At 44.9% G+C, this 25420-nt stretch overlaps 1 protein-coding gene across 1 annotated transcript in view; it reads right to left on the bottom strand.

The window, feature by feature from the left end:
• Window positions 1-25420, bottom strand: part of adamts6 (ADAM metallopeptidase with thrombospondin type 1 motif, 6) — a 347102-nt gene that overhangs the window by 53628 nt on the left and 268054 nt on the right. The window contains exons 15-17 of the mRNA XM_041191657.1: window positions 14985-15087; window positions 13914-14047; window positions 7012-7135 (exon numbers count right to left, since the gene is read on the bottom strand). Of these exons, the coding sequence (XP_041047591.1) occupies window positions 7012-7135; window positions 13914-14047; window positions 14985-15087 (361 nt within the window). The remainder of the gene's footprint in view (window positions 1-7011; window positions 7136-13913; window positions 14048-14984; window positions 15088-25420) is intronic.

Genomic DNA, 25420 nt, shown 5'->3' with positions numbered 1-25420 from the left:
CTGCCCCTATAAGCAGTGGAAGGTAAAACCAAAAAGAAAAATACTCATTTTTTAAAAAATAATGAAGTCTCATGTAGCAATTGCCTCTGTTAATTGTTAGCAGCTGCATCCAGAATCTCAGCACTGACTTCTTTCATAATGGCAAATGGTGCTAACCATTTGCCAAAACAGGTGGTTGCCCACGATAAATGTAGATAGTGTATTTAAATCAGGTTGCTATGAAGTATTTAGGACCTCAACTGAATTTTGGGCTACCATGAATGCTCCTGCACTGCACCTGCTAATTCCATTGTGACATCTGCTATCACCTGCTTCCATGCCTCTTAAGTTGTCCCGGCCCGCTACACTCCACGGAGGAGCCACTGGATTTCCCGCCTCCTCGCCATAGATTGGTGAACTGCTCATTTAGCACTGGTAGCTTGTATATTTTATCATAATGTGGACTGATCACCAAAATTAATTGGGTCACTCACTGCCAACATCAGCTAATTGTACCACCAAATTGAAAACCATTCCTTCTTTCAACTATAGCAAAGGAATCGGACTTGCACTGAAAACAAGTGCAAAGTCAGTATAGCAATAACTCAGTGCAGCAGTCTGTACTGCCCAGAGGCTTGAGCCAGCATCAGTCGCAGACACCCAATGGGTATTGAGCTGCTGCTTACTAGTCAGGGACAGCAGTCAATTGACCATCTGCTATGATATGTCAGTAAGTAGATGGGGTTAGAGTGAAGTGATCTCCAGTAGCGGCCTGGGGCTTCTTTTGTGAATTAAAAAATCAAATACTTCTTGAGCTTAGTTAGAGCAGCTTCTAGTAATAAGGATCATTGGTTTGGCTACTCAACACCTGGCATAACTAGACAGAAAATGTGCACTGCAAGCTCCAACAACATGTACCTGAATTTCACATTCAGGGCCCTAGAACTAGTGCAGGACTTCGGTTTAGTATTTAAAGGACTTAACACCTGTTTGAAGGCGGGCACCCTGGATATCTAAAAGTCATCTGAGCCAATGTGATGTACTCTGCACTTCTGGCACAGTTCAGCACAGCAGAGCACGACTCACAACGTAGAGGTTTTACAAATGGGAAACAGGCAGCTGTGAGATGAATTTCTTGCCAATTTGTCTTAATTCCAAGCTCAGAAAAACATCTATCATACCAGTGATCATTCCCAGATCAGTCATCCTTGTGGCCTCTCTGAATTACCAAACTAATTTGGTGCCAACGAGATGGATTATAGGTACTGTTCTGTGGTGTACCCATACCCACCAGAAACTGGGCCAAGATTGGTCAAACCCAATTTTTAACTAATAATTCATTTATTTTCGTATTATTGATTATCTGTTAAGCCTGCGATATTTTTCAATAGCACCAGGGTAGATATTATTCAAACTTTGAATAGGTATATGGGATTCAGAAAAATCAGTGCCTTCGAAAGTTGAGCTTCATTATTTAGGCCTCATTTTGCCCATATTATCTATGTCTTGCTTAAGAGTTTTTGATAAACCTAAGTGACATGGAACTTTTTTGTGCAGCTTACATTTTCTGGGCACACTATTCATGAGCAGGCAAAGTGATCAACTTGTTCCAACTTTCATTGTTAATCCGGAATTTTAAGAAATTTGTCCTGGATGCTACTATTCCCGTGTACTTTTTTGGTATTAATTTCACAAGTTGCACATTTTTTGCTTTCTGGCTGACTAGGTACTAAGGGACTTCAACTGCATCTGCTGTTTGCATGCCTAAGGTTATTAGTCACTTAGCCAACTAGTTTTACTCCCCCACAATCAGTCATTTCTAGTGCTTGTCTTAGAACAAGTTGGACAAGGCTGGGTAGATTATAACGCCCTATCTCAATCCTTCTAAATCACCAACTACTCCATCTGTTATCTGCTTTGACTGCACATTTCTTTTGGTACAGAGTGAAGGATGGAAAGGACTGATTGTGTAAGATGGAAAACACAGCTGTGTCAGCACATAACCTTTGCAGACAATGCAGTGAAACACCGAAGGTTTAATTATTGGAAGTACCATCTACTTGATGAGATATTAGGGTCAATTCTGTAATTGTGGGGAATTGTTGCATTAAAATGTGCTCCCACACTAATAGACTGCTGACCTTTCTTGTGCACAGTGAGCGTTGTGGCAACTAGTGGGTAGGGAGTGCAGTGTGCAGCAGCTCACTAAAGCTGCTGCTGTTATAAAAATGCTATTTTATTCCCATGGAGCCTAACTGTTCTGGCTCACCTCTGTACAGAAAATAGGGTGGACTTTCCTCCCCATCCCTGTCTTGGAGAGAACACCAAATATGTGCTACTCTTATCCAGCCTTAGGATCCTTAAGACATCCTACTTTGATCAATTTACATGGCCTGGGGTCACCCCTTATGAAGGCCTGTCCTCTGGAAAGGCCCAGCATCAAAGGAAGGGACAGAAAAGTTTGACCTTTTCAAGCATACATCTGAGTGTTCAGCCTTGACAATGAGAAAAGTTCTGATTCTAAAACAAAGTGCTGGAAATACTCAGTAGGTCTGCCAGCATCTGAGTGGGGAGAAATAGAGTTAACATACAGCCAGAGCACAGCACTATGCTGTTTAGGCATTCGTGTCAGCATGTAAACAAATAGGAAAATGAGTCTGGGAATGTATCTTCCTGCCATCTTCGTATGCCTTCTGACAAACTCAGTCCTTGTTCCGTCTCCTCTCAGAAAAGGACAGAAACCCAAGGCAATGTCAAAGGGCTTGAAGATACAATAATCTTTCTGTCATCTGAGCTTTGATGTTGGTATTGGAAACAGTGTGGTCCACAGGGGCAAAAGCCATGAAAATCCACCCTACTGACTGCAGCAAAAGGTAGAACAGCACAATCAAATCTGGACAGGATGTCAGCTGAGGGGCAGTAAAGTGGTTATTTTGGGCAGGCGGCGGGAGCACTGAAGATGATGATAAATAAGTTGGAAGCTGGTGTTTACCTAAGTAAATGTAGTGTCCATAGAAAGCATGCAGAAAGATGGAGACTGTCAACGATTCACTGTCTCATGCAGGAGGTAGCAAAGCACATGGAGTGGGAGGAAGCAAACCAGGAAAAGAGAAGAACTGAGGACTGTTAGTCCTGTGCATTCTGTTCACTCCAGAATGTTAGTGCTGTGCATTCTCTGAATTCAGTAAGGCTCTGTGTCCTTAGTAATTGGATGCGTGAGTGCTGTGTATTCTCAGAACTCCTGAATGTTAACACTCGTGTGCTCTGAACTCAGTAGTGTTAGAGTTGTGCATTCTCTTAAGTCCAGAACATTGATGCTGTGCATTTTCTGAACTGGGTGGAATTAGCCCTGTTTGTTCTCTGAACTCCATAGTGTTAGCTCTGCTTGTACTCTGAAATCAGTACTGTGAACACGGTGCTTTGTCTGAACTCAGAAGCCTGCCTGATATGATTGGATCAAATTACACATTTTAGGAAACTACAAAACTACAAAATTGCACAGTCCAGACAAAGTGGTGTTGGGTGAGTATGGCCCTCCCACTTCCTCTCAGATAGAATTTTAAAAATCAGGTATTTTCACCACAGCTGCAGCTAAATTCAGGACTGATATCAGACAGTTTGTCACAAACAGTGATCAACATATACATGGGGTTAAAAATATGTTCACGTAGCACTGCTTGCAGACTATGTCAATTCCTCATCGAGGCAGATCGTGCTACAAGCCACTGCCTGTACAACCTGAACGGCATTCCTTAATTATATCAATGAGGAACCCAAATGGACTGCACTGGTCACTGCCCCCACCCAACATTCTCTCTAATCTTGTCTTCCTATGTGCAGCCTATGAAGTGTGTGAACCCTTTAATTTTTTCTGCGGCTGTGCATGCACTGTAACTTAATGGGGCTGACATGTGATCAGCCTATGGGAACTTGTGAGTTGTTGCACAGCCAAGGAACATTGCCTGCGACACTGTTTACCCCCTGAGAATCAATACAAGTCTGCCTAGCACCACTTGAAAGGACACTACATGAGCAAAACTTTCAGCCAGAATCTATAAGGAAACAGCTGGGTGTCATAACAGGGTATCTGAATGGATGTTCTGGAAGGCTTTCTCTATTCTTATAAGGCTATGAAATCTTTGGGAGGGTTCAGATCATAAATTATAAACAGATAGTCAGATCTTAGCTTCCAAGCCTGAATCCCCATTGAAAGTTACCTGTGCTCACTTGTGCTGTTGGTACCTATGTACAGCGGGCATTCAAAATGTCCAACTAAAATTCACGAGAATGTAATACAAACATAGCTAAGCAATTGGGAAAAATATTACCTGCTTCTATGTCCAATATCTTCTGCTGGAAGTAAGACAAGTTATTCATCATGCTTGACTGAATATCATATGATATTCTAAGGAAACAGGCCCCAGGTAGGAATAATGTTTTGATTAAATATCAAACCAGTCCACTTTTCACAGCTAAACAGTAATACCCTGGAGTTCTGATATTGGCACATTATAAACACTTTAATTTAATCAAAAAGTCATTTGATTGTCATGAATCATTTAACTCCAAGGGAAAGAAACACTTAGGCATAACTCAGGAGCCCTCTAAAAATGGCCGATGGGTGCCGATTCCGGAAATTCCTAACCCAATTCCTGTTCTGTCTAATTTTTGGGAGTGCTTTTAAAGGGTGCAGACTGCTTCCTGTCAGAAGCCCGCATCTGACATTCGTGACCTGGCTGACTCCATGGCAGAGATAGGCATCTCCTACCCCTCCGCAATTTTCATGGAATCAGGCCAGGTTTTTAAAGAGTGATGGTTCACAGCAGCTTAGAGGAGTCATGAACCATAATCTGCATGAGGGGACCTTTTAAAAGGTAAGGTCAAAAGGTCCCTTCATGCCCCCTATGCCAAGTTATGCCCTTCCATGTACCACTTATGTCCTCTCAAGCCCCTTATGCAAAGCTGTGCCCTGTCACCCACCCCATATGTTCTCTCATGCTCCCATGCCAGGCTCTGCCATCCCACCTGCTCTCTATATCCCCTTGTGCCCCCAATGCTGAACTTTGCCCTTCCACCCACCTCCTCAGGCCTCTCATGCTCCCTTGCCAAGCTCTGCCCTTCCATCCACTCCTTTGTCCCCTCATGTCCCCTATGCCAAGCTCTAGCACTTCTATGCCCACTGTACACTTTCATGAACCAATGAACACCATAGTGTATAGTGGCATGTGTAAAAAAAAGGTTTGAAAAATGTAATTCATTGGTAACTTTCTCCTATGCTTGAAAAGAAAGTCTGGAACTAGCAAATAAAAGTGTCAATTATCCAGGTCCTTTGAAGTTTCAAAAGCCATAAACCCTTGAAACCGCTTAACCACTGGGAACCTAGGCAGCTATTAGAATACTAGAACAGCTGCGCCCTAGAGGAAACATTGCTGATTGGCAGGTCAGGCTCTCTGATCTCTGTGGTTAATTTCACAATCTTTGTTAACACAAGTTAAATGATTTCAAGGGTTTGCAGTTTTGAAACTTCAAAGGGCCTGGACTATTGATACTTTTATTAGCTTGGCCCTATGAAAAAGGAGGTGGTGGTGAGCTGCCTTCTTGAACCGCTGCAGTCCATGTGGTGTAGGTACACCCGCAGTGCTGTTAGGGAGGGAGTTCCAGGATTTTGACCCAGCAACAGTGATGGAACAGCGATATATTTCCAAGTCAGGATGGTGAGTGACTTGGAGGGGAACCTCCTTTCTCAAGCATTGGAGGAAGTCATCAATGGATTGCATTTTTTCAAAGCTTTTTTTTTAACATATGACACTATACATACTATCAACATCCTGGGGGTTACCATTGACCAGAAACTGAACTGGACTAGCTGCATAAATATTGCGGTTACAAGAGAAGGTCAGAGTCTAGGAATCCTGCAGTGAGTAACTCACCTCCTGGTTCCTCAAAGCCTGTCCACCATCTACAAGGCACAAGTCAGGAGTGTGATGGAATACTCCCCACTTGCTTGGATGAGTGAAGCTCCAATGATACTCAAGAAGTTTCATACCATCTACGACAAAGCAGCCCGCTTGATTGGCACCCCTTCCACAAACATTCACTCCCTCCACTACTGACGCATAGTGGCAGCAGTGTGTACAATCAGCAAGATGCACTGCAGAAATTCACCAGGGCTCCTTAGGCAGCACCTTCCAAAAGCACAACCGCTGCCATCTAGAAGGACAAGAGCAGCAGATACATGGGATCATCACCGCCTGGAAGTTCCCCTCCAAGCCACTCACCATCCTGAGTTGGAAATATATCACTGTTCCTTCACTGTTGCTGGGTCAAAATCCTGGAACTACCTCCCTAACAGCACTGCGGATGTACCTACACCACATGGACTGCAGTGGTTCAAGAAGGCAGCTCACCACCGCCTCCTCAAGGGCAATTAGGGATGAGCAATAAATGCTGGTCTAGTTAGTGATGCCAACATCCCGTAAATGAATAATAAAAAAAAAACTATGGTGTTCTAGAAAGTGTACAGTGGTTCAATGAGCATCGAAGTGCTGGAGCTTGACATAGGGGGCATGAGGGTCATGGGGGTGGGTGGAAGGGCAGAGCTTGGCATAAGGGGTATGAAGGAACAAAGGGGGTTATTGATGGCATGAGGTGGCATGGGGAGTGTTTGAAAGGTGAAGAGGTGTGAGGGGTGAGGGCAGGAAAGCCATTGTGTTTTTTCTCGCTGAGACAAAATACCATGGCACCAGACCGAGCCTTCCTCAGCACTCAGCAGCCTCCGTGGGCTGCCTCCGCAATTCTTCCTGAGTTGGCTGGCCCGACTCCAGCCCACACCCAGCTCCCAGCAATGAAGATTCCACCTTTGTGGACACTTTCTGCTGAGGCAGGCGGGCCGAGACAGGAATTTTCCCAACTCCCCCTATCCGCCTCAAGGATGAAAATCCAGACCTTAACGCCGTTATCCAAGAACAAAAGTTATCTCTCTGGTACTCGACAGGTCATTTTGATTGACGAGTGGTGATTAAGTCCACCTACCTCCTCGAGGCAAGGAATCATTGAATAGACCCTCTGTTGCTTCACATGTGCTTCCATCACCCCCACAAATACGACATCTGTCTTCTTTTGCATCAGACCCCAAAATATGATCACACCCTACATGCTTTCGACACAAAGAAATAGATAAATCAAAACAGTTGAGTTGTCATTGTAACACTGATTGAAATAATATAAATTATTTATTGCTAATTCATGCAGACAAAACCATATAAAACATAACTGTAAAACAGACTTTATATATGGTTGCCAAAAGAAAATGTTACACAAACATAAGCATAATTTTTTCCTCCCTATTTCCTTCCCTTTTGAACGCATTGATTCCTTTGTTGGAAGTGGTACCATGGACACAGCCCATTCCCTGGTACCTGGGTCCAATGTCCATTATCCATGTTCGAGTTTTAAGATAGGTCTCGGTGAGTAAGAGGTTTAGCACTGAGGCTGATTCTTTCCTCACCTGATGTCAATGCATGTTCACTTCCAACATGAGTGCTAATCAGGAGCAGAAGCTTCTGGTGTTTCACCCTCTCCCTGAGTCTAAGGCACTGAAGATTCTTGTCATACTCCTAATGCTATCCCACTGAGTTCAGCTAACGCAACACAATTCAAACCTGGGTCCTTCCTGGTGAGTTGGATTAGCTATTCACTGGGTAAACTTGCTGAGCTACCAGAGATGGTCACACATAGCAGGCCCAACACAACTGGCCATAAAGCCAAAAGAAATCTGTGGGAATGAAAGACTTATAAATAAGCCACGAGTGCATAACAAGAGATTAACAGACAATACTAAATGTATGTATGCACTGGGAAAGTTCATTCTGTTGATTACATGTATGTTACTGAGTTCAGGCTGGTGATTAATGCAGGCATTACCTTTACACATATCATACATGGTACAATCCAAACCTAATGGTCTCACACATTGTCTCATCTCCTTCCTAAAATTGAATTCTGCAATGTACACATTGTGAGAGTGATTTGCAAGGTCTAGTATGATCAGGCCCTTGTCAAAACAATGACCTCAGGCATGTGCAAATTTAGTTCTTCCAAGAATCATATACTTTTTAAGTCATCTGGGCATTTGATGTAAAGTCAGTCGGTGACCCTATTTAGCCTGTCATGACATCGAGGGGAAATCTGTGCAGGTACCAGCTATCTCATTTTATTAAATTCAGATACATGCCCTGAACTTTCAGAAGAGAAAGAGAAAAAAAGCTCTTACTTTGTGGCAGATTTGAAGTCCATTGGTGCAACCAGTTTTGATTCTTGAAACAACAATAAATGAAGATTGACCTTCATGGGATATTGCCACTTGAGCTTCAAAACAAGAAATCTAACTATTGGGCAGCATTTTTAAAATGCACAATTGAAATGTTCTGTGTGCACAATTTAAACAGACAGCTACCATCTGAATTCCTGGGCCTGGAATTTCATAACCATTGATTATCTAAAATATTTAATTGTTTTTCAATCTTTTTTGATTTCATATTGATTGAGTTGTTTTGTTGATTTGATATTTGCAAAATTAATTTTCAAGACCCTTTTGATATAGTGAAACCTAAAGGAGGAGGAAACTAAAAATAATGATAGGAACGAAATTTTATTTTGTATAAATATAAACATTTTATATAAATATAAAAATACTGTTCGCTTAAACTTTCTTCACTCTCAGAAAGAATATAACATTAGAATACCTTCAGAATTAGGTTTCATTTATCATCAGCTGAAGTATGTCATTCAGCAGTTAAGCCTAATCATTATGTAAATATATTGATAATTTCAGACTAAAGAGCTAACCTTTGCCCGTTACTCTTCATGCATACTTGTTTGATAGGGAACAAAAAGCACGGGATCGTTCTAAAAACCAGCAATTAAAAGGTGACCTTTCTCCATTTGTGGCAAACATCCTGAGCATTAACTGCTGCAACATTTCTTTCACCAAAATAAACGTTTACAAGAACTTTCCTGTAGAACTAACCTAATCCCTAGTGAAACATCCAGGAATATTTGTCAAGTTCTAACATTCTAACAGAGCAGAGAGCTGATTTTTGGAACATTTGTGGTTCCGTGCGGCTGCAGTATTTATTTGTTCTCTGTGTGAGCCCTGCGGTGTCCATGCAGATGCAGTTTGTCTTTCAAAGTGTCACTTGTAGATACACAAGGACTTAGCGATTTCTATTCGGTGGTGGTAAGGTCCTGTTGCTCCTGCCCAGTATATGCTTTGTGGTGTTTGCAATTGTAGCAAGTATCATTTGGTCTTTTTTTGTTGCTTTTTTTCATCAAAATCCACAGTGCTTCCATGGGTTAGTACAAACACTTAGTTTAAATACTTTAAAATATGCAAGTCAGCAAGTTGAGCCTTCTAAAACCTGATAATGAATTTCTGCTTATTGCTGGAAATAAAACTGTTATGAACCTCCACTGCACTACTGCAAGTCATTTACATTGATTCATCCCCAGAGCTATAGATGCTACAAAACTAGTGATAGACATGAAGGGTTGCAGTGTTGGTGAATTCCACGACTCTTCTGTAAGATAGGAAAGATTTGCAGAAAGTCGTGGAGAAGTTAATAGGGCTGAAATTTCATTAAGGCCTGTTTTCTAGGAAGGTGGGTGGTGATTCATAATCTGCCCATGTTCATTCCTATTGAGAGAGGTAGCATGCAAACTTGGTGCTGCCCTCTTGTGTAACTGATTATAATTTTGGCCCAAATGGGTTCCAAGCTGCTGGTTGCCTATGTGTCAGCAGGAAACCCAGCATTGTGCACTAGTATGATATGATCCAGCCACTAAGTTACTCTTTAAGGCAATCTGCCCCTCTAAAAGGGGAGCTGCACGCACAGGAAGGGAGAGGCTACTAACTGCCTGTATTGCAAGTAGGAACTGCTCAAATAAAGTACCAAGGAAGGGAGGACGCTTCCAGTTTGACTGATGCGGAGTTGGAGACCTTAGTGGTGAGGTTGGCAAGGGAAGAGAGGTCATGTTTCCGCAGGCAGCTAGGAAGCCCTCAAGAAGCCTCCTCTAAATGGAATAGAAGCAGTGGCCAGTGTAATATCCATGTCACATATGTATCGGGCAATGACCATCTCCAACCGGATAGAATCTAACCATCTCCCCTTGACATTCAATGGCTTTACCATCGCTGAATCCTCCATGATCAACATTTTTGGTTACCATTAACCAAAAACTGAACTGGACCAGCCATATAAATACTGAGGCTACAAGAGCAGGTTAGAGGCTGAGAATAGAAGGGAGCACGGCAGAAGCAGTGGGGGACGAGAATGCCTTCATTTCCTGAAGCTGATAGAGGAGATGGTTCTCTGCATCATGGGTCCAGCTGCAACAGAGCCTGTGGCATATGGCATCATGGAGAACATTGAGGGTGAGCTATGTTCCTGCCTTATACACCTTCTCAACTTCCTTGCACCCCCATCCTCATCCTGCTATCTGGCAAGATGTGCAAGCTGCTGATGGTGTGAACATGAACCTCTTAATTTCTAACCACCCGTAGTGCTCACACCAATCTTCCCCTTCTGATCTTTTACCTTCAGATACTCAAGAACTGCGCCTGGCCAGTTACAACAGCCTCAGGGGGAAGAGAGAGAGCAATACTATGGCAATGTCAAAGAAGCCTTGTCTCTTGATCGGTCAGTCAAGGCCACCAGCTGAGATACTGGCACTGTGTGTTCTTTAGAGAGCAGTATAGCATCAGGATCTACACTTGGCAATTCACAGGCCATGAAAGGGCTACAGCAGGGTTAAAGGATAGCACATGTGCCAGCTTACCGGGCACGATGCACACGAGTTCTGCTTCAGGGGTTTCAGATGGAGCCTTTGTGGTATACAAGAGAACGCTGATGGCATGCACACCCAGAAGGAAAAACCAGTAAAATCTGGGAATTTAGAATACTGGTCTGAACTGTTTTTTCCTTCTGGGCACCGAGATGCCTGGGACAGGCAGGCCTGTGAGACAGCCTCCAGTCACTGGAAAAAGCAGCATGAAGGAGTCTGGTTCTAATTTGGGAAAGGGCATTGTATGGAGCTTGCAGCCCATCTATTCCAGCCTGCAAGTGGTGGCCAACTCCTCGATAGTGCTTGAAGACCCACCTGTGATGCAGCTGGCTTAGCTTCCACTGAAGCACTGGTGGCAACTACCCAATATCTCAGTGCTGCAGCGGAAGATCAGACAGAGCTCATGGGATCCATGCTTGCTTCCATTCAGGTTCAGATTGCTGTCATCATGGCTGTGGATCTCAGTGCTCAAAGGGGAAAGCAGACTTTCACAGAAGTCCAACAACCAACAGATTACTAGGATTGTTGAGGTGCTGCTCTGTAAGAATGGCAGTGACAATGTGGAGCAGGAACTAGGATGACAATATTCATGCTCCCACCACAGCCACTCCACTGCTGCTCATGCAGCTGCCTCACTGGCAGCCTGTCCAGACCATTGTGACACACACCAAGGCGGTGCAGTCCGAAGCTGGGCCCTCAAGACACAGAGGTGTTCGAGGTCATCTTGAGAGGCCATCTGCAGTCTCATAACTGAAACTTAGCCGCCTTCCACCAGCCATGCTGCAGATGCTGGGGTAGCCTGCATAGGAGCACTAAAGGACATGCAAGAATAGCCACAAGATAGGCACTGAGGGAATGCACAAGGGTGAATAGTCCATTTTTGCTTGTATAATTGAATGTGTTGTTTGATAAAGATGCAATGCCAAGGGCTCTGTTGGTGGCTTTTATTGCAGGATTATGGCCAAGAGGATGCTGTAACAGGACATTGCAAGTGAATAGGAAACTGGGCTATACTAGAGCAATGGTGATGAAGAGATGCTGTCCTAGGGGAGCCAGAGTCTGAGTAAGCGCTCGTGGCCAGTTCATCCAGAGTGAAGGCATCCTGGATGCCCCCTTCTTGCCTCCTCCTTGCCCTCCTTCTTTTCCCTCTGCAAAGGGCTCCCCTCCCCATCTCCTTGACATGCTGCCGATTCAGAGGCTCAGCTACAGATTCCATATCTTTGCAGCCTTTCTGTGGACAGGTCACCAAATCCCCTGGTCTCCCTGTGAGGATGCAGCAACACTCATTGCCAAATCCGGAAACTCACCACAACACCTCCAAAAACACTCTACAGCCCTTCCATAAACTTCCCAATGGCAAAAGTTACTGGAAGTTGGAAGGCTGGCCCTATAGCACCACCATGCTGACGGGGTGTGGCCCTCTTGCAACTGAACACGTTCATTTTTGAGTGACAGGCAAACATGTTCAGTGAGATGCACGGTCCAATTATAGAATACTTATATCAAATCAGCTGGAATAGCTGCGTGATATCACAGTTTGGCCAGTTGGAACACTTGCAAACCAGAGGGCAGTTAAGAGTCAGCTACTTTGCTGTGGGTCTGGAGTCACATGTAGGCCAGACCAGGTAAGGATTGCAGATTTCCTTGCCTAAAGGACATCTGTAAACCAGACAGATTTTTATGACAATCATTGATAGTTTTACAGTCACCATTACTGAGGCTAGCTTTCAAGTCCAGATTTTATTAATATATGTCATAGTGAAATTTGAACCCTTGGCCCCAGAGGATTAGCCTGGACCTCTGGATTACTGGTTCAGTGACATTGTCACTACACCACCATTCCCCACCCCCCCCTCCTTAGATACAAAGCTAATGTGTTTCCCACTGCCATGGGGAAGAGGGTGAGGAAACCATTTTCAGATCAGATTACAGGCTTCCTATAAAGCCAGAAACATCACCAAGAGAGGGAAGTTGCAGTTGGTCTTGTGGGGTCTGCAGCCAACTGAAAAGAGGAAAGCAAAAGAAATGGAGTCAGCCAGGCCTGTGCCTTAAGCAGAGAAAATGCTGACCTATTGTTCACCATGTGGAATGCGGGCTGGAACTCATACTCAGTTTGAAGATTGAGTTCATGAGTTAAAGCAAGGCTGAAAAGTTTACCTAGCTGGAGCTAGAGGGAGAATCCTCATGAAAACTTTTACTGTAGAATATAGCATCAGGAACGGAAAAGAACAGATGTAAACCCTTGGAAGCTGCGAATCATTTTGGATTGGTTCCGAGAGAATTGGGAGACTTAGGAGACCATGTAACAAAATTGGAGTTTTCAGTTGTCATTAAAAGTCGAAAGGGACAAATTCTGTTTGGTAGTTTAAAGTGTAAGTTGCCTACAAAAATCAAGTATTTAGAGTATTTAGTTAATAGTGTTCTTTTTGCCTTTTTCACAGTAAAAGTTATAAAATGTGTATATAAATTGTAACATGTCCTTTGTTCAGCTAACAAACGGAAGTTTGAATTTCCCCTTTAAAAGTTATCAATCTCTACAGAGATCGTAATGGTAAATGACCTAAATGTTATCCTGCAACCCTTTTGTCCTGCCTGCTCTCCGAAGAGAAACAAAATTAAATAGAAGTACAAATAGCCAGGATCATATGCCAGATACCAGACTGGCCTATGTATAATGCAAACAAATAATAAGTGTATATATTCAAACTTCACATGGATACGTTGTTGCAAATATAGACTTTCCTCTATACAAGAATTGCCCATTTTAAAATACTTTATTTGACCAAGAGAAGAAAAGGAAATCTTGGGTAAAAAGGTTTAAAACCACGGAAGAGAAGGATCTCTCCATGATGATAGAAAATGGGTTGGTTATTGTGTTTCATTACACCTCTAGATTTGCTATGTAAAGCACACTTTCATGTGCACTGTTGGGATTTTTGCTCTTGACTCACTTAAGAAGCCATTTGCAACAATGAAGAAGAAATTTACAAGTTTGCACATTGCTGAGCTCAATCATTCCCCAGAGCCTTCCATAAAATGCCCTTAAAGGTGTAAAGGAAATGTGATAAAATTAACAATAAAGTATATGCAACCTTGCACTCTCCATTGATACAGATATCCAATGAGTCTGCATGGCAACGAGTTCCATCAATAACTGCAGGAGAACGTTCGGTGTAAAAATTATATCCTTCAGCCAAGCAGTTTAAAGCGCATGGCTTAACACCACCTGTTGAATGAGAGCAGAAGTATTTAAATGTAAATGTTTTCGAATGTACTAATGTTCTCTAAATGTAAAAACTCAAAAGGCGCCATTTCATACAAGCTTACTCAGCTTTGATCATCTGAGAATTCATGCATGCCATATAATCAGAAAAATAAACATAGTTATTAATCCGTATTCTGTCCTCAATTTTCTCCCACCTCTCCTGAAGTCCATGACTGGCACTAGGGTACAGCTCCACTGCTAGTGGAAGCTTCCTAATACCACATCCAAATTACTATTCTTCATATGGAAGCACTGACAACCAACAATAGATTTTAACTTTCAGTTGGGGGAGGAAAACAAATGGTTGAGGTCAACAAAGAGGAAGGCAAAGCAGAGTCCATATAGCTTATCGTCTACTGTCTGATTCCCACCTGTGACCACATTAAAATCCCACTTCACCTGTCATTCACAAACACGAAGTTCTCATTAGGTGTCAATGGGTGGTGACCATGGGCTGATCCTCTGACCAATGTTTTCAATTTTATATTAGCACTATAAATATTAAAGGGAATGAAGAATTTAAATAAAAATAATTTGGTTTCATCAGAATTTCTACATGTATATAGAAAGTGGGAAGGCACAGAACTCTGAAATACCACCCCAGTGGAGTCGTAGGATATGAGTTACGGTCTACAATTCTCAACTTTGCTGCCACAAGAAGTAGACACTAGACTGTTCCCTGTAAAAAGGGAGGGAAGTGTCAGAGAAAGGGTCACTTATAATTGCTTCTACACATGTCCTGGGGGCAGTTACAGAGGAGTATTGGCAGAGAGCTGCCTATACCCATCTCAAATGGCCTGACAGTTATATGTTCAAGGAGATTGCTGGAGGAGAAAAAGGGGAAGTAGTGAAATAAATGACAAAGAAAAATACTGAAATGACACAGAATCACACTAACCTCCAGTGTATGGCTTCCAGTTGTAATACTTTCCACGAAAAGGTAAATTATCAAAGTCTGAACACTGCTTTTCACGGAAGTCACGAGATCCTGTTGGACATGGCTAAATGGAATTGGGGGAAGAGAAAGACACATTTTTGCGTTGTATTTCTAAAAAGATATCACATAACTTTTTCCTGAGGATATTTTCCCTCCCAAGAAGGGCATTTTCAAAGCTAAACGCTACAGAAGTTGAATGCCAATTGCCATCAAATAGATAATAAATTTAAAACATTTTGTTCTAAAAAGAAATCAGAATGTTTCAGGAGAGGTGGCGAAGTTTTTATTTAACTGCTCCATGTAGTCTTGTCTTTCCTAAGTGTAGCTGTAAAGGCTTGGCTACCAAAGCAGTATTAAACTGTCATTATATAATTTTGGTACGAGCATGCAGCTTGATCATCATCATAAATTGTTTAGCATTTGAGCATAATGAGCTGTTGCTGGAACTTGCAACACAAAAAAGGCACAACTGTTCCCTACTTTCTTTCTTGCAAGTAAATTTAAGAGTCATGTTAATAAACAGCGGTGATTTAATTGCTGAGCGCACAACATCATTACGTTTGCTGCAATATATTTTCCCAGAAGGAAAATCAGTAACTGCAAACCAACTGACTTTTAAAAAGTTTGCGTCGCAGAAATAATATGTTGTAGGTGACCTCAACAAACTGAGGGTCGGACCTCCACCCTTAAATGGAAGGAAGACCCACCCTTGAGAGCTGCTGGCCAACCTGATTGGTTGACAGCTCTTGCAGTCGCAACAGCACCAGAAGAGGGTAGAGGATGCTGCTGAGAGTGCAAGGAGGCCCACGAAGAAGTGCCATGGACAACGGACAAGGTTTTTAAAAATTCATTCATGGGATACGGGCTTCGCTGGCTAGGCCAGCATTTATTGCCTATCCCTAGTTGCCCTTGAGAAGGTGATGGTGAGCTGCCTTCTTGAACCACTGCAGTCCATGCGGTGTAGGTATATCTGCAGTGCTGTTATGAATGGAGTTTCAGGATTTTGACCCCCATGGTTTAGGATTTCTTGGGCAGGAGGGATCAGGTACCCAGGGGACTGAGGGGGAGGGGGTGACGTTTGGAAGTCAGGCAGGGAGACAAAAATGTGGGGGGGGTGGGGGGGGGGGTGAAATATGATCTTGGAGCAAAATGCCCCCGATGCATACAGAGAATTACCCCTAAAGGAGGTATCTCCCCCCCTTCTTCCTGCCTTTTCACCAAACTTGGTGAAAAACAGCCTTCTTACTCTTGCCCACCTTTTACTGCCCAGTGTATTATGGCAGTGGAGGCAGATTGAGCCTTAATTGCTACTTAATAGGGCAGTTAAGTTCCTCAATAGGCTTAGGGGCGGGTGGCCTTACCTTCCTGCTGTTTTATGGGGACCAGGTGGTGGCTACCCTGTTTTACATCCTTTACGTGTCCCCCCACCCCCACAACCCACATGAGCTGTGGGGGGTGGGGAGCGGAAGGGGGGGCCGTAAAACTACTGCCCCCCAGCCCCCCTACTCCGTATCCGCCTCAGATTTTTCACTGTTAGTGACAGTCAATCAAAAAGACTGCAGCAGATCACAACTGGCCACTCAGGATTAACAAATTAACTTGAATAGGCAATGCTAATTTGTAAATTGAGCAACAAGAGTCAATCTTATTTTTATTTGAATTGAATTGTGCAGGTATTTTTAAGTTTTCTTGTTGGTCATTATCTCATGAATAGAGTTCGGCACGTGACAGGACTTACATGCAGAACAATTCAAAATAACTTCAGTGGCTGCACGATGTTCCAAAAATTGTGAGTAAAACAGGACCTTGTTACCAGTTAAAGTGATGCAGATGACTCAGCTAAATCGAAAGATATTTGCTGACCTTTGATGACTACAACAGGATGTAGTTAGGGCTGGATGCATTTGTAGTAATAAAACTAAAAATAGCATTTCTGTCCGCCTTAACTTAAATGCATTTTCCTCAAAATGACTCTGAAGCCAAGCAAAGTAAGCTGATGAGATCTAATTTCCGTATATTAGCTCTAAAATTATTAGGGTTAAAATTCTGAGGGTCGGACATACTGGTGTAATTGACACCCGCCCAGAACTTCCAATACTAACCTGCCAAAGTTAATGAGGTCAGTGGAAGGTCCCTTCATTTAAAAGGACTGGCGGAGGACCATGTCACTAGTAACACATCTCAGAAGCCTGTCTGCTAGAAGGAGGCAAGGGGATAATGGGGAATCCATGTTCCACATTGAAAATATTGATCCGCAGTCTCAGTTAAATACTGACTACCAATTCAGAACTCTGCAAATAACAGTCCAGGGATGCAGGATTCCCCAGTGTGAGTATCCGCATGCATTCTTTTCCATACCACTGGCTATGCTGGGGGTGGCTGGAAACCATTATATCCACACACCAGGTAATGTGCAGCCCTCCCACTGTACTCCCGGTGTATTAAGATGGGACCATATTGAGAAGTTCATGGATTTTAAGCAGCATTAACTCAATTGTAAAGAGTTCTGAGCACTAACTCACATTAGTTATGTCCAACCTGGGCCACCAGCTGGCCCCCACAATCTCAGGTTGACGAGGTGTTGCTCTGATGACCATGCACTGGATTACCTTGAGATCCTGAAATACAGGAACTCCTGATGTAGGGATTCCCACCTTCACTCATGATGATGACTTTGTTTGTTGTAGGCAGAAGCTCCACTCCAAAAATAACAGGCAGAATCAACCTAGATTTGCACTAAGTGCGGTAGCGGGTGGGAAAAAAGATGTTTTACCGGCTGGCCGCAATGCCGAGTTTTTGCACCATATTGTCCCATTTCCGCCTCATTAATTATGCATTCCCGGGAAACACACCCGATCGCTGATGTGGCGGTCTCTGATTCACCTGCCCCACCATCACCTCAGGTCTTCAGTAAACTGGGCGCCATATTTAAAGGCCACCCCTGCACCCCTGCACAGAGCTAGCACTCTTCAAGGGATAAGAAGCTGCTAGGAACAGATGGCTGCCAAAGGGAAGAAACATGCTGTGCCCAGATTTACTGACGCCTCCCTTGAGTGCTTACTGGATGCAGTGGAGGCCCCGCCGTGACGTCCTCTACCCCCTCTCTGGGTGAAAACTAGTAAGAAAGGTCACCATGGGAGGTGGTGGCGGCGGTGGTCAGTGCCAACACCCTGCAAAAGACGACATCCACCCAGTGCTGAAAGAGGATGAATGATATCCTTCTTACTGCCAGGATAAGTCACTCTTCTCATCACTCTCAACTCACACACTCACAAACCCATCACCACAGAGAACTCAATCACTTCCAGTTCAAGGGACATCACCATTCACTCTCTCACACACACCTTCGTTTGTCCTGTGGATCGTGTCCTCATCCCATCCATGGCACCATTCACCACCCACACACATGTCAGGCATCCTTGTTATCTGGCCTGGCAAGCGTCCGGCTTACACTCTATCCATCTATATTCATGCAGGGCAAGCTGGCACACAACAAAAGGGAGAAGTCACAGACTGGTGCAGGAATGCCTGAAATCAAGATCCTCAAGGACTTTGAAAATAGTTCCATCCATCTGACTGGCAAAGATCTGGACCATTCCTGTGCTGATGGTGAGGACAACCACACTGTGAGTAAGTTTCCCTGTTCCACAGTCCCCTGCCAAGCACTAACTACCTCTCCTTGCATTCACATTGAGGACACCCTCCATCATGTTGTGCAGTACTATTACTGTGCTAAATGGGGTGGATTTTGACCACATCTAGAAAGACTGGACATCCATGAGGCACTGTGGTCTATCAGCAGCAGCATTATTGTACTCAAACACAAGGTGTAACCTCATCACCCGGCATATCCCCCACTCTACCTTTACCATCAAGCCAGGGGATCAACCCTGGTTCAATGAAGAGTGCAGGAGGGCATGCCAGGAGCAGCACCAGGCATACCTAAAAATGAGGTGTCAACCTGGTGAGGCTGTAACACAGGACTACTTGCGTGCCAAACAGCATAAACAACAAGTGATAGAGCTAAGCGATCTCATAACCAACGGATCAGATCTAAGATCTGCAGTCCTGCCACATCCACTCATGAATGGTGGTGGACAATTAAACAACTCACTGGAAGAGGAGGCTCCATAAATATCCCCATCCTCAATGATGGGGGAGCCCAGCACATCAGTGCAAAAGGTAAGGCTGAATTATTTGCTACAATCCTCAGCCAGAAGTGCCGAATGGATGGTCCATCTTGGCCTCCTCTGAAGGTCCCCAGCATCACAGATGCCAGTCTTCAGCCAATTTGATTCGCTCCACATGATATCAAGAAATGACTGTAGGCACTGGATAGTGCAAAGGCTATGGGCCCTGACAATATTCCGGCAATAGTACTGAAGACTTGTGCTCCAGAAGTTAATCTGTGGAATTATTTACTGCAGAGGGCTGTAGAAGCTGGGTGGTTAATTATATTCAAGGCGGAGATAGACAGATTTTTAATCGGTTAGGGAATCAAGGGTTTTGGGGAAAAGGCAGGAAAGTGGAGCTGAGGATTATTAGATCAGCCATGATCTCATTGAATGGTAGAACAGACTTGATGGACCAAATGGCCTACTTCTGCTCCCATGTCTTATGGTCTAGCCAAGCTATTCCAGTATAGATACAACACTGGCATCTACCTGGCTATGTGGAAAATTGCCCAGATATGTCCTGTACATAAAAAGCAGCACAAATCCAACCCGGCCAATTAGCCTGCTCTCCATCATCAGTAAAGTAATGGAAGGGGTCATCAACAGTGCTATCAAGAGGCACTTGCTTAGCAATAACCTGCTCACTGACGCCCATTTTGGGTTCCACCAGGGCCACTCAGCTTCTGACCTCATTACAGCTTAGGTTCAAATACGGACAAAAGAACTGAACTTCCGAAGTGAGGTGAGAGTGACTGCTCTTGACATCAAGGCTGTGTTTGATCGAGTGTAGCATCAAGGGAATCAGGGGGAAAGCTCTCCACTGGTTGGAGTCATACCTAGCACAAAGGAGATGGTTGGAGGTCAATTATCTCAGCTCCAGGACATCACTGCAGGAGTTCCTCAGGGTAGTGTCCTCAGCCCAACCACCTTCAGCTGCTTCATTAATGACCTTCTTTCCTTCACAAGATCAGAAGTGGGAATGTTTGCTGACGATTGCACGATGTTCAGCACCTCAGATACTGAAGCTGTCTATGTCCAAATGCAGCAAGACTTGGACAATATCCAGGCTTGGGCTGACAAGGGGCGAGTAACATTCATGCCACACTAGTGTCAGGCAATGACCATCTCCCACAAGAGAGAATCTAACCATCGCCTCTTGATGTTCAATGGTATTATCATCACTGAACCCCCACTATCAACATCCTGGTGGTTACCGTTGATCAGAAACTGAACTGGACTAGCCATATAAATACTGTAACTACAAAAGCAGGTCAGAGGCTAAGAATCATGCGACTCACCTCCTGACTCCCCAAAGCCTGTCTGCCATCTACAAGGCACAAGTCAAGACTGTGATGGAATACTCCCCACTTGCCTGGATGAGTGCAGTTCCCACAACACTCAAGAAGCTTGACACTGTTCAAAGAACAAAGAACAAAGAAAAGTACAGCACAGGAACAGGCCCTTTGGCCCTCCAAGCCTGTGCCGATCATATTGCCCGTCAACTCAAACATTTTGTACTTCCGGGGTCCGTATCCCCCTATTCCCATCCTATTCATGTATTTGTCAAGCTGCCTCTTAAACACCACTATCGTACCTGCTTCCACCACCTCCTCTGGCAGCGAATTCCAGCCACTCACTACCCTCTGCGTAAAAAAACTTGCCCCGCACATCTCCTCTATAGTTTTCTCCTCTCACGTTAAATCTATATCTCCTAGTAATTGACTCTTCCAACCTGGGAAAAAGCTTCTGACTATCTACTCTGTCCATGCAGAAGTCCACTAGGCACTGAAAGACTTCCTACAAAGGGGCGACTTGTTCAGGACAAAGCAGCCCGCTTGATTGGCACCACATCCACAAACATTCACTCCCTCCACCATCGATGCACAGTAGTAGCAGTGTGTACCATCTACAAGATGCATTGCAGGATTCACCAAGGCTCCTTAGACAGCACCTTCCAAACCCACAACCACTACCATCTAGAAGGACAACGGCAGCAGATGGATGGGAACACCACCACCTAGAAGCTCCCCTCCAAGTCACTCACCATCCTGACTTGGAAATATATCGCTGTTCCTTCACTGTCACTGGGTCAAAATCCTGGAGCTCCCTTCCTAACAGCACTGTGGGTGTACCTTTGCCACATGAACTGCAACGGTTCAAGAAGGCAACTCACCACCGCCTTCTCAAGGGCAACTAGGGATGGGCAATAAATGCTGGCCTAGCCAGTGAAGGCCACATCCCGTGAATTAATTTTAAAAAGTTGCCCAGCCTTGGCATGGGTGTTAATCACTTGTGCATAATGTTCACTTTTGTAAATAAACTCCCAAGAATGTCTCCCTTTCTATGGCTCCTTGTTCTGATGAGCAGTGTTTGTGCCGCTCAGATGTGAAACCTTCGTCCTTGCACAAGATAAAGGCAGGTGCTCAGTCCAGGGCCTCTTCCCTGTGCTTTTTGCAACCTTCCCAGCACACTGATGGTGCGCCTTCACTGTCACTGGTCACATCAGTCATACCTGGACCTTGATGGGGCTCATCAATGTTGCCAGAATGTCCTGGGCCAGTGGCACAGAGTTCCGTCATTCCCTCTCTCAACACCTTTGAGGTGCGGCTGGCTCCACATCTCATCAGTATCTGTGTCTGGTGACAGTGTGGTCCAGAAGGGTTCAGCTCAGGAAGGATGCCATAGGATCAGGAGAAGTTAGAGTTTCCCTGCTACACCTCCATGATATGACCCTGTTTACAGGGAGCAAGCGCGCTGCCCTCAGCCAGACAGGAGTCAGACATTCAGATAAGCTATGTGAGAATCTATGGAGTGTCCCCACTGCATGTTGTCATCATTCTCCCGGAATGTAGGGACTATGGGCATCTGCTATGTCTCCATGACAGGGGCCTTATCACAAAGGATATGTGTACTGCCATCAGCCAGACAGATGTCAAACATTCACAGATGCAATGTGAGGATTTATGGCGTGTCCTCACTGCATGTCATCATAATCCTCCACAAATCTATCAGTTATGAGGGCCTCCTGAGCTTGCCTGCCTCGTCTGGCCAGTGCGATGGCCTCATCACCATCATCCTCGCCTTTGAGAACCTCCTCACCCTCATCCCATTGATGTCTTCCTCATCATAGGAAATGTGCAGCTCTCCCATCGCTTCAGCCAGCTCCTCTCCCCATTGCAGCACCAGGTTGTGAAGGGCATGACAGGTGATGATGATGCATGACACCCTCTGTGGACTGTATTGCAGGGCTCCACCAGACCGGTCCAGGCAAGGGAACCTCATTTTCAACATTCCAATGATTTGCTCCACCAAAGTGCAAGTTGCAGCATGAGCCTTGTTATACCTTCTCTCTGCTGCACTCTGAGGCCGCCACACAGGCGTCATCAGCCCTTATGGATAGCCCTTGTCCCTGAGAAGCCAACCCTCTTGAACCCTGGAAGAAGTCAGGGATCTGAGACCTACTGAGAATGTAGGAGTCATGGACACTCCTCGGGAACTGTGTGTGGACCTGTGGGATGTGTTTTTGGTGGTCGCACACCAGGTGACAATTCAGCGAGTGGAATTCCTTGCAGTTGGCGTAGTTGATCGCTTGTTGCCACGGAGATCTGAACGCCATGTGAGCGCAGTCGATGGCATCCTGCACCTGTGGGAAACCTGAGATCTGGGCAAATCCCAGCACCCTTGCTTCCTGGCTTTCCTGACCCCAGGCAAAACGCACAAACTTGTGCACCTTCGCAAATATGGCGTCCATAGCATCTTGGATGCATTTGTGGGTGGAGGCTTGCAAGATCCCACAGAAGTCACCTGTGGAGCCTTGAAAGGAGCCACTGGAGTAAAAATTAAGCACTGTGGTCATTTTCACAGCCACTGGCAGTGGATGCCCTCCATGTCCCTGTGGCCAAATCCTGCAGCAGGTGGCAGATGAGACAGACCAATTCCCTAAACATGTGCAGTCCTTAACGACACTGGTTCTTGGTCATCTACATGAATCTCAAGTGCCATCAGTAGAGCCTGGGCCTAGCTAGGCCCTGAACCATGACGGCTCACTGTGGATTTTCAGCGATGTGTGTGGGACATCCAGCACCCCTTCTTCCTGAGGGTGCTGGTCCTCCACCTGCCCAACCAGGCACCTCCATCACACACTTCTCCTTTGAATCACAGAATCAGAAACACAGAATCACAGATTTGCTTCTTCCCCCTGTAAGCCGCGAGGCATACAGCTAGGTCACCAGGCTCCATGCTCCTGCTGTACTCCACCAGTCTGACTGATGGCAGTGCACATATCCTCTGTGTTAAGGCTCCTATCATGGAGACACAGCGGATGCCCATAGTCCCTTCATTCCAGGAGGATGATGACAACATGCAGTGGGGACACTCCATACATCCTCTTTTAGTTTATGTGAATGTCTGACTCCTGTCTGGCTGAGGGCAGCTTGCTTGTGCTCTGTGAACAGGGTCACAGCATGGAGATGCTGTGACTGAACGAGAGAGACGTGTGGACCAGTGACTGCTTCATGGCCAGCTTTTGCAAGGAGATTGTCCAACTTGCCCAGTCATCCAACTGTTCTGCAGTCCACTAAAATGCTCACTAGTTTGCAGTCTGTGCCCACAGGGTGAAAAGCTCTGGAGCATTTGGTGGCACTTGCATGCCTCTGTGTTGCATGAGTGGGCAGATAGGCTAGAGGCCCGATTCCAAGCATGTCAGTGTGGCTGCACCTGAAATGTCTCAGCTATGGAGGAATGGTCACTTTGTACAAAGTTTCCCTAATGTGTGGCCGTTTCTGCTCCCCCCACGCCTCGGCATGTATATCCGCATTACCATCAGACCGTGCTGCCTGCCCCCACCGGCCCCACTCAACTCGCCACAGACCGTGCTGCCTTGTCCCTGCCACAAGCTCGCCCCAACCGCAGGGCAGCCCTTGCCCCGGCACCACACTGTCAGCCAGCCAGGAAAAAGTGACTTGCCTGTGCCCTCGCCTGAATGTGCGGTGACTCAACCTCGTGAGTGCTGCACATCGTTAATGTGCACTCACCTCTGAGTTCCCCTCAAAGTGCAACTTGCCAGGTGCACGTCTTTTAAATGTTGTTGTGAACATGTCAACCCGGATGATCCAGCGTGGAGGGATGATTCCAGTGAGCAGAGTTGGTAAATATATGCAGATGCATTAAAATCAAGTTCCCGATAGGCGGCAGTGGGAAAGGTAATAAAGGCGATTGCAAATTGGCCTCACAACATCGTGAAACCGATTTTTGGCCTCCTCGCCATATTGTTCACTCATGCTCACCATGACGCCCAGTACCAATGGGGAAGGAAAATTTCGCCCAATGCCTGGATATATCAGTGCAAAATTTTAAACTTTTCATGTACCTCGCTGTTAGATTCTAGCAAGTTTCTGCCAAAGAGCGAGATTGTCTGGTCCTACTGGAATTGTCAATTGACTTTTGGCTGCTCTCTAAATTTTCCCGTACTGCCTGCGACAATGCCCGTAGCTGTCGGGACTGGGATATCCCAGGGAGGTGCTTACTAATGTGCTTAGGGACTTTTGAAATCATGTATTTGGTTTTTAAAGCTCCCTTTTCTCTTTTATATATTACCTATTAATGATCTGTGCCAGTTGCAGTCACCCTTTAAATCAATAAATTGTCTTAAATGCCGAGGAACTGTTGGGCTCCAATGCAAAACCACTCAACTTGCTCTGGAATTTTCCCTCCCCCCACTACATGGTGGTTTTCAATGTACCTTTTCAAACATTACACTGTCAATCTGCTGGCCTTTGGCAATAAATTTGCAGCAAGTCACATTCCCAAAAATATTGCCTTCCAACTAATACGAATGCTTCCGTGACACAAGGTCAAAGCTGAAGAGTCAAACTGAGCTGTCAAACATTTCACACTTGGCAAGACATGGCATTTTGCCTCCCACAACAATCAAACCAGAAAAAAGTGTGAAACTTACTTCAAAGTAACTGGTGACCTTCACTGTTTAAAAGGAGCAGGTAGCATAGAAATATGCAGCTCTCTCTATAAAGTGTTTGCAGAGTCATTGACACAATCACTTGACAAGAAACTACAGTAAACTATCAAGTCTTACCATCCACTTCAGATGGATTTTATCTGTTTTAATTTAGAATGGAGCTGGACTTTTCAGGCGGCGAGGTCTCCTGCCCTGCCAACTGAAGAGCCGTCGGGAACACATCCCCACCAATCACAGCAGCCCCACAG

The sequence above is a fragment of the Carcharodon carcharias genome, chromosome 1 (assembly GCF_017639515.1).
Source record: "Carcharodon carcharias isolate sCarCar2 chromosome 1, sCarCar2.pri, whole genome shotgun sequence".
Classification (NCBI taxonomy): Eukaryota; Metazoa; Chordata; class Chondrichthyes; order Lamniformes; family Lamnidae; genus Carcharodon; species Carcharodon carcharias.
This window is presented reverse-complemented; position numbering and strand designations above follow the sequence as displayed.